General features: G+C 40.3%; 1 protein-coding gene across 2 annotated transcripts in view; it reads left to right on the top strand.

Annotated features, from left to right (window-relative positions):
- Window positions 1-13,950, top strand: part of LOC103255556 (ARF GTPase-activating protein GIT2) — a 41,157-nt gene that overhangs the window by 23,123 nt on the left and 4,084 nt on the right. For both annotated transcript variants that reach the window (XM_021710187.1, XM_008053535.1), the window contains exons 8-13: window positions 345-390; window positions 2,156-2,207; window positions 6,098-6,170; window positions 6,421-6,518; window positions 7,536-7,647; window positions 12,051-12,193. In XM_021710187.1, coding sequence (XP_021565862.1) covers window positions 345-390; window positions 2,156-2,207; window positions 6,098-6,170; window positions 6,421-6,518; window positions 7,536-7,647; window positions 12,051-12,193 — 524 coding nt within the window. The remainder of the gene's footprint in view (window positions 1-344; window positions 391-2,155; window positions 2,208-6,097; window positions 6,171-6,420; window positions 6,519-7,535; window positions 7,648-12,050; window positions 12,194-13,950) is intronic.

Genomic DNA, 13,950 nt, shown 5'->3' with positions numbered 1-13,950 from the left:
GAGGCCGAAGGATCGCCGGAGCCCAGCAGGTCAAGGCTGCGGTGTCCAGGAGCAGCCACTGCACTCCAGTCTAGGCGACAGAGTGAGACTCCAACTCAAAAAATAATAATAATAATAATATCTGGACCTTTTCTTTGTATCATAAGAAAAGGAGGATATGATCCTTGCTACTGGTCGGGTCTTCAGGAACTTACAGTCAACCCAGCAATGTCTATTCCTCCCGCATGACTCGTAATTATGCAAAAATACTAATCGCAAATTTTAAACTAAGAAAATAATGGTGTGCCTTTACAGAGCTTATCAATATTTATATGAATAGAACTTTGACTTGGTTTCTGTTTCAGATCACAGAAATGGACAACACTTTATAATACCTCAAATGGCAGACAGGTAAGTCCATTGAAATACCAATCAATTTTATCTGTCAATAGTATTTCCTTGGTTGAATAGTGCTTATTATATTTTGTGTTTAACGAAGCGCATACATTTTTCTCTTTTATGACTGTACAATTTGGAAATAAGACAGCTGTAAGTAAACCACCATATAAAACTTAAGTTTGAAAGAGCACAAGTAACAAGTTTACTAATATAAGAAGAATGGAATCAGTGATATTGTCACTGTTTTAGCCAGTTGTGGCAGTATTTTGTGTCTATAGATTGTATTTACTGAATATTTTCATATTATGAGAGATTATATTTCTTTGTGATGGGTTGGCAGACTATTTGTGTCAAGAGCCAGATAGTAAATATTTTAGGCTTTGTGGACCATACAGCCTCTGTCACAAGTACTTAACTCTGCCTTTGTAGACAGAAGCATCCTTGAACACTATATAAATGAGTGGACATGTCTGGCCAATAAAAGTTTATTTCTGGACACTGAAATTTGAATTTTATAATTTTTGCATGTTATAAAATGTTATTTTTATTTTTTTGTTTTGTTTCTTAACCATTTTAAACCATAAAAGCTATTCTTCCCAAATGGGCTGAACAAAAAGAAGGCCATAATTGCCGATCCCTGATCTGTTTTTGTTTTGTTTTTGTTTCATTTTGTTTTTGAGTTGGAGTCTCACTCTGTTGCCCAGACTGGAGTGCAGTGGCTGCTCCCGGCCACCGCAGCCTCAACCCACTGGGCTCCGGCGATCCTTCCGCCTCAGCCTTCTGAGTAACTGGAACCACAGGCGCGTGCTACCACATCCGGCTGATTTTTTTTGATTTATTGTAGAGATGAGGTCTCGCCAAGTTGCCCAGGCGGGTCTCGAACCTGCGGACTCAGGCAATCCACTCACCTCAGCCTCCCAAGGCGCGGGATTACAGGCTGAGCCACTGAGCCCTGCTTAACCCCTGATCTGTAAGATCAGATGAGTTCTTTGCTGCCAGAATAAACCTTAAACTCTTATTTTGCCAGTTACCTTTGCACAAATACTGTCAAGAGTTTATGAAATGACTACCTGCTATTCCAGATGTAACCTTGCCATTCTGGTTTTTCACATCTACCCTTTTTGTGTTTTCTTCTGTCATGTTTGCTTTTTGGGAGGTTTTTTTGTTTGTTTTTTGAGTTGGAGTCTCACTCTGTCACCCAGGCCGGAGTGCAGTGGCATGATTATAGCCACTGCATCCTCAGCCTGCTGGGCTCACCCTTCCAAGTAGCTGGAACCACAGGTACATGACAACATGCCCGAATCTTTTTTCTTTTTCTATTCTTTTCTTTTAAATTTATTGTAGAGATGAGGTCTCACCAAGTTGCCCAGGCTGGTCTTGAACTCCCAGACTCAGTTTTGCCTCATCTGCCAAAGTGCTGGGATTATAGGCTTTAACCACCATGCCCGGCCTTATTCTGTTTTTTTAATATTTCAAAAATTGTGACCTTTCACATAAGGGGCTGGAGATTAACTTGACAATAGTTTTTGTCATTTAGTTGATGGGTGATTTTTTTTTCTCTTTACATGTATTATATGCTTGTATTTCTAGAAGGAGTTACTTTCACCAAATTGTTCTGTTCACAGTTTCTTCACTGACTCTATTGGGCTATAGAATTCTTGGCTCTAACAATGTCCACAAACTGTCATTAATATTTTTATCTCCTGCATATCTTTATCTACAGAGCTAATGAACCTGATTTTATTTATTTGCTTATTAGTTTTGTACATTTTCTTAGCAGCCTGGATTTATCTGAATTGGCAAAAGCTGCTAAGAAGAAACTTCAGTCTGTGAGTATCTCTCTCTACTGGTGAACTCCAGTATGGAAGTCAGTGTATCCTGCTGGTACCTATTCTCAGTGCAGTTTACCTGTTGCATCAGATGACTTAATTTCATACTTTTAGATATTAAATTAGAAGCAGGCCACTGAGTATGTACCAGTGAAGACCAAAAGCACTATTAAATTTAGTATATCCCATTCATTGTCCTCAATTCAAATAATCCCATTTTTCTCTGTCATGTTAAAAGCAAAGACTGTGCCTTTGACATCAGAAAATTGTTTCTCCTCAGGAGAGCTTCCTAGTCTCTCTCAGTGGAAATGAGTAATTGGAGCTCACTTCCCTGGGGTTACTTCCTGCAGCTACCATAAGATTCTAGAAAGTAATAAAAACTGATACTGGTATGGGGTTAATCCCATAGATTACACTCACTGCCATTTGCGATCCAGTCATGGTTGTAATTATCTTGCCTGTTTCACAGCATTTGTCAGAGATGTTAAGATTTATGCTCTTAAAAGCCCGTGCTCAGTTTACCAACTCTGTAGTCCACGGCTTCCCTTTAGCTGTGTCTTTGTTTTCAGCCTGTCCACCTCAGCCGGGTCCCGGAACATTTTCATACTACAAGGGTACTTCTCCACCTTTTTAACCACTCCTCAGCTGTTCTTACAGCTCTCTGGGTCAGAACCAAGATTCTTAACTTGTTTTCATAACCTTTAAGGGCGTTATCCAACTCTCACCTTTCAGAGCTTGCCCTCCTTCCCATCTGGTTCTCTGTGTTTATGTGTGTTCTTCATGAATTAGCACTCTCTGAGGCCATAAGCTGCCATGTTCAAGTCTTCTTCCAAGAATCCTCTGGCCTGCAATATTTGCCTTTCCCGACCTCCATCCCTGTGATCACTCACGGAGCTGAAATCTGAACACTTACACAGCGTAGATAGTAGCTTTCCCAAAGCCTAACATTGAAATTGCAGCTTCCTTAATTTATGACTTCCTCCTCATTCCCCTTTTCACAGAAGACCCTTTACTAGAACTTCATATAATATTAAGTGTTAAATATACATGAAATGAATTTATCCTTATTAGTATTTTACTGTACTATGAAATAAATGTGTTTTATGCAATTTGTTTGGTGTCTCTGTGTTCTCTATCTATGGTTTTGTGTGTCTGTGTGTTGTATTGCCTTTCTTAAATCAAAGAAGCCATATAGTAAGATGATTTAGATGATAAGCTTTGGAGTCAGGTAGCACTAAATGATGTATGATTTTCTTTTAATCTATAAGCAAATTTTTGTTACAAGTATCTCAAATCTAGATAAAAACCCAGGTTCTCTTTAACTATTCTACATTTGCTAGGATAGAAGCTGCATGAAAGCTGAGGTTATGACTGTAATATCCCTAGTATGTGGCAGGCATGAAATAAGTATCTGGAACATTTAGTACAGCTCCCAAGAACTTGGGCTCTGGTTCAGACTGGTCAGTACACGTCTCGCCCCGCCAAGCTCTTAGTCTCCCTGTACCTTGATGTTCTTTCCTAAAAAAAAAAAAAAAAAAAAAAAAAGACAATGATACAGCAGGGTTGCAGATTAGAACTTAGTTAGGGTGAGCTGTCAGCACTGCTTGTTGACCCCATTCCTTGGTCTCCTTCTCACAGGTGACTGCCCTTATCAGTGCCAGGTCATTGTTGATCCTCCAGTGTCTTCCTCTTCGCTCTCCTTTCTTTTTTTCCTTGTGTCCTTCCTTCATTCTTCCTTCCTTAATGAAAAGCTGAGAAAAATATAACAAAGGCTAATATATTCCTTGAACTAGTAAACATTAACATTTTGAAAACCTTAAACTTGGATCTGTGGTCCATCACTTACTAGCTTTGTGACTTTAGGCAGACTACTAACTTCTGTGCTTCAATTTCCTTGTCTGTAAAATGGGACAGCAATAGTTCCTACCTTCATAGAGATGTTGTAAGTATTAAATATGATACTGTTAGCACAGTGCTTGGGATACAAGCCCTTGATTGGTGTTGGCTGTTGTAGTTGTTACTATTAATAACATTAGCTTGTATTCCCTTAGAGAAAGAAACTGGATATTTATGAAGCAAATTCAGTCTCCCAGTCCTCCATCATCTTATCTGGCAACAGACTTTCAGAGTTGCTTTGTTTTTAGTTTATTAGAAAAGGGGTCTTGCTCTATCACAGGCTGGAGTGCAGTGGTGCAATCATAGCTCACTGCAGCCTCCAGCTCCTAGACTCAGTGATCCATCCATATCAGCCTTCCAAGTAGCTAGGACTAGGACATCACCACACCCAGGTATTTTTTTTTTTTTTTTTAAATTTTTGAAGAGACAGAGTCTTGCTGTGTTGCCCAGGCTGGTCTCAAACTGCTGACCTCAAGCCGTCCTCCCGCCTTGGCCTCCTAAAGTGCTGGGATTATAGGAATGAGCCACCATGCCTGGCCGCAGCATTTATTTTTACTTTTAAATGTGGTGTAACAACACTAGAGAGAATTTGGAAAACAGAGAAAGGGGAATCATCCCCAATCACTATACTCTCAGTAGAGTCAGGCTCAATATTTTGGTATATTTCTTTTCAATTCTTACTTCATATATATATCTTTTTTCAAAAACTGAAACTTAATCATCATTATAGAGTGTCTTGCTTTTTTTACCCAGCAATATGTTGTACCCGTTTTAACATGTTCCTATGAGGTCTCTGTAGCCAGCATTTTTTTTTTTTTAAATCAAGGTCTCACTCTGTTGTCCAGGTTAGAGTACAGTGGCATGATCACAGCTCACAGCCACCTCAACCTCCTGAGCTCAGGTAATCCTTCACTTCAGCCCCCCTAGTAGCTGAGACTATAGTCACACACCGCCACACCCAGCTAATTTTTAAATTTTTTTGTAGAGGCAAGATCTCACTATGTTGCCCAGGCTGGTCTTGTACTCCTGCGCTCAAGCAGTCTTCCTGCCTCAGTCTCCCAAAGTACTGGGATTACAGGTGTAAGCCACTGCACCCAGCCTGTAGCCAGCATTTTAAGCTGCTACACAAAGTACCTTTTGGTCAATCTGTGAGTGAATATTTCCTGGTTCCTCCTAAGTGTGAGGGACCATTTGTGAACATGAGAAACATAGTAGCAAATAGAAGATTCAGCATCTTCCTTCACAGAGCAAGGAAGCAGTCCTTTGAAGTGTCACAACTGCCAAGTGCCAGGGTGAGTTTCATGAGGCAAAAAAGTGCAGAGAGGCCTGGAGCCACCCTGGCAGGGTCTTAACCTCCTCTGGGCTGAGAAGTTGATTGTCCTCCCCTGCCCAGCTGCTGCCGGTTAGGCTCTGCCCTGGTGATTGTGTGAGCTGCCACCACAGTGTACTGATCAGTCAGGCTACGCTTTGTTAGGGAAGCTCTGTTCTTCTGGAGATTGAAGGACTGCTGCTGAGGGAGACAGCAAAGAAACTCAGCCGAGGTCTGGGTCTCACTTTTCTGCAACAGCACATTTTATCCTCTCAAAACAGTATGCTTTCACTTCTTTATCCTGCCAAGGGTTTAGGATCACTTACATTTTGGGGAACTGGCAAATGTGCTGAAGAGCAGGAGACTTAGAGGGAGGTAGCACAAGAAGAGTAGAGAGCTCTGGGACCTGCTTTTGAGATGATGCACTTTAGATACCCTTACCTCCTTAAGAGTAGCTGCCCTGTCTGTGTGTCATAGGGTGGTGAGGCTGCTGTGGACAGCAGCCATTCCTAGAGGCTCTTTACAGTTTTGAAAAGATTATGTCTCTTTAACATGTTAGCAGGTATTCACTAAGCACTGGCTTTAAATAGACCTTGGAGATAAAAGGGTGAATAAGTTGAAGTCCCCTCTTGTCCTCCTGGTGTTAACTATTGACCCTTGTATCCCTGATATTTTTTACTTTCAGCTAAGTAATCATTTGTTTGAAGAACTTGCCATGGATGTGTACGATGAAGTTGACAGGCGAGAGACGGATGCAGGTGACTTGGCATGTTTCTTTTTCTAATAAGCTTCTCTTATCAATGGGCAATGACAGGCTACCAGTCTCATTGTTTTATTAGCCCACTTTCTGCTGTTGTGGTAGCTCGTGTGTCAACATGTACTTTTATGTATGTTGGCCTCAGAGTATACTTCCCCAGTTCTCCCTAGTAACACGTGAGCCATGCCTCTCAGGAGCAGTGGCACTCCACGTGTGATGTGATTCTGTCTCTGCCTCTTTCTCCTGGCTAGTCTGGCTTGCCACACAGAACCACAGTACCCTGGTAACCGAGACAACCGTCGTCCCCTTCCTTCCGGTCAATCCCGAGTACTCATCAACACGAAACCAGGCAAGTAGATCAGTTTGATAAGTAACTGGTAGTATTATTTGGGAAATGGATGTCATGGTATCTTATTTTCCTAGGGCCAATGTTTTAAATTTTTGATTGATTAAAATTTAATATCCTTTATACACATATACACACCTCACAAAATAATAAGAAAAACAGTAGATCTAGATAGATGACTAGGAAAAAATGTGAAATAATTCACAGAAGGAATATAAATGGCTTACAAGTATGAAGAAATGCTTATACTTATTAGTAATCAAAGATAGCTGCCTAAAGGCATTAATGAAAATTATCAAATTAATATACGATAAAGGATACGCCATGCTGGTAAGGATGTAGTAAGATGAGCTTTCTCACGCTACAGATAGCACAGACAAGACTAAATTGCTGTAGATTTCAAAAAAGCAATGTGTTTACCAATCTCAGAAGCCTCAAAATTAAGTACATCCTTTTACACAGGAATTTCTCATTTGAGAATATACTTTAATAAAAGTAGATTTTATGCACAATGATTTTTCACCAGAGCACTGTATATAATAATAGAGCATTAAAATAACCTAAACATCCATCAGGAGGAGAAATATTGAGTAAATTAGGAAGCTGTTTTACTCTTTATTATTAATGGCTATATATTATAGAGTCTCCACACCTAGACAATAGCTCTATTTATCTTGAAATTAAAAACTTTTTCTCCAATTTAATTTTTTATTACCGGGTCTACTTCCAAAAATCAATAATAGAAAAAAAGCATTAAATAGAACCATTTTATTTTTGTTCACAAAAATAAATAAGCATTGTGAGAACCTAAATGTTATAAAGTTTTCTTATATAAATGGTTTTAAACTGTTCATATGGAAAATGTTAATGTTTGATTCAATCATGGCTGTGATTGATTATACTTTTGTCATGCCGGAAGGTCTCTACAAAAGTCTATCAATAGTGTGACTGGTTTTGTGTGACTACTTATGTATATATTCTTATATTGGGGAACACTTCCAATTATCCTCTCACCTTTAGGGCAGACAGAAGTTGGCTCGGTTCAATGCCCATGAGTTTGCCACGCTGGTCATTGACATTCTCAGTGATGCCAAGAGAAGACAGCAGGGCAGTCCTCTCTCTGGTTCAAAAGGTAACTGCTCAGACCTTTAAGTGTTTGCTTCTTAGGCCTTCTAAACTTGACACAAGTCTTAAAGTTACAAACTAATTAAAGCATTCATCAACACAACACCTAAAGTCCTGTAAGTTTTATTGGTAGTATATTGTGATAAAAAGTTTACCTGTTTGAGTGCTAGTGAATTAACAATATCTCAAAGTTATTAACTTTTGTTCAAATTTATCTTATCTTTTTTTCCTTTGGAGTTACCTTCCCCATAAAATTGCATCCTGAAATTAACCCAGTAGTTGGACTTAGGGATCTTGTTAAAGGACATAAGAAAATAAATGCTTCTTGATGGAAACTGTATCTTACCTTCTGTTGCTTACTTACAAAACTGAGTTCTAAGTAGTTAAAACTTGTTGCTAAAACTTGAAATGTCTACACTGAGAGTTGTTATAATTTAAAGTTACAAAGACAGCATCAAGCGTCTGTTTCAGAGATGTACTACTGAGTTTAGTTCCGTAGCTTAGGGTCAATGACTGCATGCTTAAGAATGTACCTCCTCTCCAGCCCTATCCCTATATTTATTGTATTTGTTTCCTAATTATAGAAATTACACATTTTTTATTGTAAGACATTTAAGAAAAAAAAAATACTATAAAAATTAAATTTTCAGTCAGCATCACATTCCCCAAAGACCGTAATCATTAACTAATATTTTGTTCTTTCTTCTTGCTGTTCAGAAATTTGATTTCATCAGTTCAACCAGAATAAGGAAATTCTGAAAAGTTTTATTAAATTTTGGTGAAGGTACAGTGACAAGAGTCTTTGCATAAATTTGCAATCTCAAAGTATGCCTACTCTTTGATTTGATAGTCCCATTCATTAGTGTTAACCGAAGGGAAATAAGGGCAAAATATCAGAAACAACTAAATAGTAATAGAGGAACAATCAGTCATGTATTTAAATAGTACCCAGACAGCTTTTTTTGGTTTGTTTTTTGAGTTGGAGTTTCACTCTGTTGCCTAGGCTGGAGTGCGTGGCATGCTTACAGCTCCTACAGCCTTGACCTGCTGAGCTCAGGCGATCCTTCCTCAGCCTTCCAAGTAGCTGGAACTACAGGCATGTACCACCATTCCCAGCTAATTTTTGGATTTATTGTAGAGATGAGATATCATCAAATTGCCCAGACTGGTCTCAAACCCGTGGCTTAGGCAGTCCTCTCACCTCAGCCTCCCAAAGGCATGAGCCACCGCACCCAGGAGCTTTTTTTATTTTAGAGAATATGTCATTGTCTTTGTCCATTTTGTGTTTCTCTAAAGGAATAGCTGAGACTGGGAAATTTATAAAGAAAAAAGGTTTATTTGGCTTACAATTCTGCTGACTGGAAGATTGGGCATCTGATGAGGGCCTCAGGCTGCTTGCGCTCATGGTAAAAGGCAAAGGGGAGCTGGCATGTGCAGAGATCACATGGTGAGAGAGGAAGCAAGAGAGCAAGAGGGGAGTTTTTTTCTTCATTACCAGTTCTCATAGAAACGAATAGAGCAAGAACTCACCCCCAATGAAAAGCATTAATCTATTCATGAGGGATCCACCCCTGTGACCCAAATACCTCCTGTTAGACACTATCTCCAATACTGGGGATCACATTTCCATGTGAGATTTCGAGGGGACAAACATTCAAACTTTAGCAGTAATGATATGAGATAAAGTAGTAAAGTTTTTTTAAAGGATTTTATATAATCCCAACTTTATACTTATATTTACACCACATGTAAGTATAAATATACAATTGATCCTCATCTGCACATCCCATATATGAAAATTCATCTACTTTCTAATTTATATCATAACTCCAGAATTAATACTCAAAGCGCTTTCAAGGTATCTTGGACATGTGCAGTGTGGCAAAAAAATTTGAGTCACCCAAAGTACACATTCCCAACTGAGGTTGGGAATTCCCTGCCTTCTTGTTTCAGTACTCCTATTATAAACAAGTGTCCCTTTTCATGATCTATTTTATGCCATGTTTTTCACATTTTTGTACTTTTTATTAGTGATTTCACTGGTTAAAAACAGCCTAGTATTAAAGTTCTGTCTAGTGTTCCTATATGAAAAAAAGCTATGACATGCCCTACATAGAGAAAACGTGTGTTAGATAAGCATCATTCAAGCATGATTTATAGTGCTGTTGGCCATGACTTCCGTGTTAATGAATCACCAATATGTGTATGTTTTTCTTTTATTTATTTATTTATTATTATTTTGTTTTAAGTTAGGGTCTCATTTTGTCACCCAGGCTGGAGTACAGCAGCATAATCATGGCTCACCACATTCTCAACCTCCTGGGCTCGGGCAACTATTCCACCTCAGCCTCCTGAGTAGCTAAGACTACAGATGCATGCCACTATGCCCCGCTAAGTTTTTGGTTTTTTGTAGAGACAAAATCTTGCTATGTAACCTAGGCTGGTCTCAAACTCCTGGGCTCAAGAAACCCCCTTGTCTCTGCCTCTCAAAAGTACTGGGATCACAGGTGTGAGCCACCATACCTGGTAACAATATATGTTAAATAAGGTTCTTTAAACAAAAACACACATAAGGCAAGGATCTTATTGATCAATTAAAAATGTGACCAGAGGCTCTCAGGAACCTAACCCTATATTTTCCCCAGGAACACTGATTCTGTATTGACTAATTCAGTCTTCACAGCAGCTTTTTAGAATATAACTACTGAAAGTAACAAGAATTGACTGTGTGTATATATGTGTGTTTAGAAAAAGAACTAGAAAGATCCTTGTAGTTTATAAGCATGATGGTTGGGTGCTCGAATGCATGTGTGAGATGTGCACCTTCAATCCTTGTTATGAAATTTGCACATTACCCATGTGACAATGAAAAACAAGAAAAAGAAAAAAGAACTAGAAAGAAATATATCAGCATTTAACAATGACTATAAGTAATTACCCTCCTTGTTCATTAGTTTCTATATTTTCTTTATTGAATTTTTATTCTGTAATCATTATTTTGTGTTTTTAAATACTATTTTATTTTATTATTTATTTATTTATTTATTTTTGAGTTGGAGTCTCACTCTTGTCGCCCAGACTGGAGTGCAGTGGCCGCTCCTGGCCCCTGCAGCCTCGACTTGCTGGGCTCCGGCGATCCTTCCACCTCAGCCTTCCAAGTAGCTGGAACTACAGGCGTGCGCTACCATGCCCAGCTAATTTTTGATTTATTGTAGAGATGAGGTCTTGCCAAGTTGCCCAGGTGGGTCTCGAACCCACAGGCTCAAGCAGTCCACTCACCTCAGCCTCCCAAAGGCACAGGATTACAGGCTGAGCCACCGAGCCCGGCTTAAATACTATTTTAAATTAAAATAGAACCTGGTCCTTTTAAGTATCCATAATTCCCAAATGTCATCCATCATGATATCTGGGAAACAATGTCAAAAATCAGAGGTTAAGCCGGGCTCGATGGCTCAGCCTGTAATCCCACGCCTTGGGAGACTGAGGTGAGTGGATTGCCTGAGCCCACGGGTTCGAGACCTGCCTGGGCAACTTGGCGAGACCTCATCTCTACAATAAATAAAAAATCAGCCGGGCATGGTAGCGTGCACCTGTAGTTCCAGCTACTTGGAAGGATCGCTGGAGCCCAGCAGGTTGAGGCTGCGGTGACTGGGAGCAGCTACTGCACTCCAGTCTGGGTGACAGAGTGAGACTCCAACTCAAAAAAAAAAAAGAAATCAGAGGTTAGCTTGAGTTGCCTGAAAGAAATTGGAGAGGCTTGAGTAGTTGGTGAAATCTTTTATTCAAAACATGTTAGAGCCTATAGAATCATCCCTGTTCCCCTTAGGTATAGACACTCATAACAACATATACATGTGTGTACATTGGATTGGTTCTCCCCTCCCTCTCCTCATTCCCTTCCTCTCCCCCCTCCTCTCCCCCCCCTCCCCACTCACCTCGAATTCAGGTGACTAAATGCCAGTGTTCCTATCCTTTGAGCAACTAGTTTTTAGGCTCCAGTTTAACACTTTGCTTTCTGTTTTGATTTGACATTACCTTGTAATCAAGTTACAGTTATTGCTGGAATTACAGTTTCTCTTACAACAGCTTGTCTTCTTGATCTGGAGCTATACTCTCTCTATAGAAACTTGGGAGCCTGCTTTCTTAATCTGAGCAGCTCTTTCCTAAGCCATCTTCTCAATTTGCTCATGTTTGGCAGGTAGATTAGAGGAATGCTGAAATTTCTCTGTACAGCTGTCCATCTAGTCAGAAACTTCTTTTCTCCTTATATTAGTGTGAATATAACATTGCTATTTCTGTCATTTTCTTTTATTCTTCTTAATTGTGGTTAAACCAAAAAATCCTCTTGATAGCTTTTTGGAAGAAAACAATGTTTTAAACCTGAATTAAAGTCGTTTGCTCTGTTGATAGACAATGTGGAGCTTATACTGAAAACCATCAATAACCAGCACAGTATTGAGAGTCAAGACAACGACCAGCCAGACTACGACAGCGTGGCATCAGATGAAGACACAGATTTGGAAACCACTGCAAGCAAAGCCAACCGGCAGAAGGTGAGAAGACACACTTCACACAGAAGGGCAAATGTGTTTATTTTAAAAATCTTTCTCCTGCAAAGTTGCCTTATTTGTCAGTCACATGAGGGCTAGCCTTCTGAAAGGTGCCGTGGAGGTGAAGCTGAGCTCAACTTGTACTAGCTCTGGCCAAGCAAGTATGAAACAAGGTCAATTGTTTCACAACAGGGATCCTTTGCCCCTGGATCAGAGCCCTGCGCAGTCGTGACTTTACAAAACTTGTGAAGAGTGACTGGTGTGTTTTATTCACCCAGCAAATGTTGCTGAGCAACTTCTCTGGATAATATTCTTCTAAATGAGGCCTAGTCCCTTTCCCATGAAGATATTGCCATCTAGAAGAGATAACTGCAGGAGAAGGCACAAAGTGATATGTGTCATACAAAGCACAAACAGAAGCTGAGGGAGAGGAAAGAGAACTTATCACTGGGGAGCTTCAGGGGAGGCTATATGAATGAGATGCTTTTTGAGATTTACCTTAAAGGATGCTTGGGATGTGGAGGAGGAGGCAGGGAATGGTGGTCTAGGCAGAGAGAAAGTGAAACCAGGACTTATGGGGGAAACCTGGTCATGCATAGGGGTGGGACTCAAAGCTGCAGCAGGAGGAACATGTCTCCAGACTGAAGAGCCTCTAGGGCAGTGTAGAGCCCAGGATGCTTGAGGCAGGTCAGAAGGGGGAAGGCCAGAGCTGTGTCTGGGGAGGATTATTCTGATGGCTCCGAGGGTGGAGGGAGGGAACCTAGTTAGGATACTCCTGAGGAAGTCCAAACAAGCTGATGCAAGTTACCTCAGGGCCTGGACTAGGAGGGTCCGAGTGGAAGAAACCTCGGCACCAGAATATGAACCTGGAGAGAGGGTGGCAGGGTCCTAGGCGGTCCACCCTCAGCTGAGCCCCAGGGCTAGCCACAGAAGGACTTGGCAAACATTTGAGAATGGATGAACAGGAACATAGAATAGAAATGTCTTGGCCATAGGTTGGAGTGTTGAAGTGGGGAGATAGACTTATGGATGATATATCCAGAGTTTTCCAGCTGACATGACTGCGAAAATTGTGGTGCTGTTAGCAGATGCAGGGGAATGCCCCTGCCCAGACTCCCCAGAAGCTGCCCTTTTCACTCAGTGAAAGCCAAGGTCATTCTAGGACCCTCCATGACCAGGCACTCTGTCAACTGCCTGGCTCCTGCCTGTCCACCCCCACACCTGCATCTTTAGTTACGCTCCACCCCAGCTGGAATTTTCTTTCTCTGGATCTGTCCGACTGATCACCTCACCTCCTGGTCTCTTGCTCAGCTTTCACCACTCATGGTCTCACCCCAGCTCCCTCATTAACACACATTTACTCTGCCTCAATCCTTCAGCTCCCTACCCTGCTCCATCTTATCTTTTTCTATGGCACCAGTTACCTCTGAAAATATATTTACCTATTTTCATTTTTGTCCTCTTTCATGCTGCTGGGATGTAAACACCATGGAAGCAGAAGTCTTTGTCTCTTTTCTGATAATCCCAAGCACCTAGAACACTGTCTGATGCCCAGTAAAAATGCTAGAATGAATTAATTAATGAAAGAATGAATAAAAAAGAAAAATGAATGAGCAAAAGAAAGACAAGAGAGAACAAACTCCTTATACAGTTATTGTCAGTGTAGATTTGTAGGTCCCACATCCTATTCTATTAGAAAATATTAACTTTAAATTTTTGTAATATTATAGTGACCCTATTTTTATGTTTTAATTTCACAT

The sequence above is a fragment of the Carlito syrichta genome, unplaced genomic scaffold (genome assembly GCF_000164805.1).
Source record: "Carlito syrichta isolate Samal-C Ts95f unplaced genomic scaffold, Tarsius_syrichta-2.0.1 Scaffold288251, whole genome shotgun sequence".
Lineage (NCBI taxonomy): Eukaryota > Metazoa > Chordata > Mammalia > Primates > Tarsiidae > Carlito > Carlito syrichta.
This window is presented reverse-complemented; position numbering and strand designations above follow the sequence as displayed.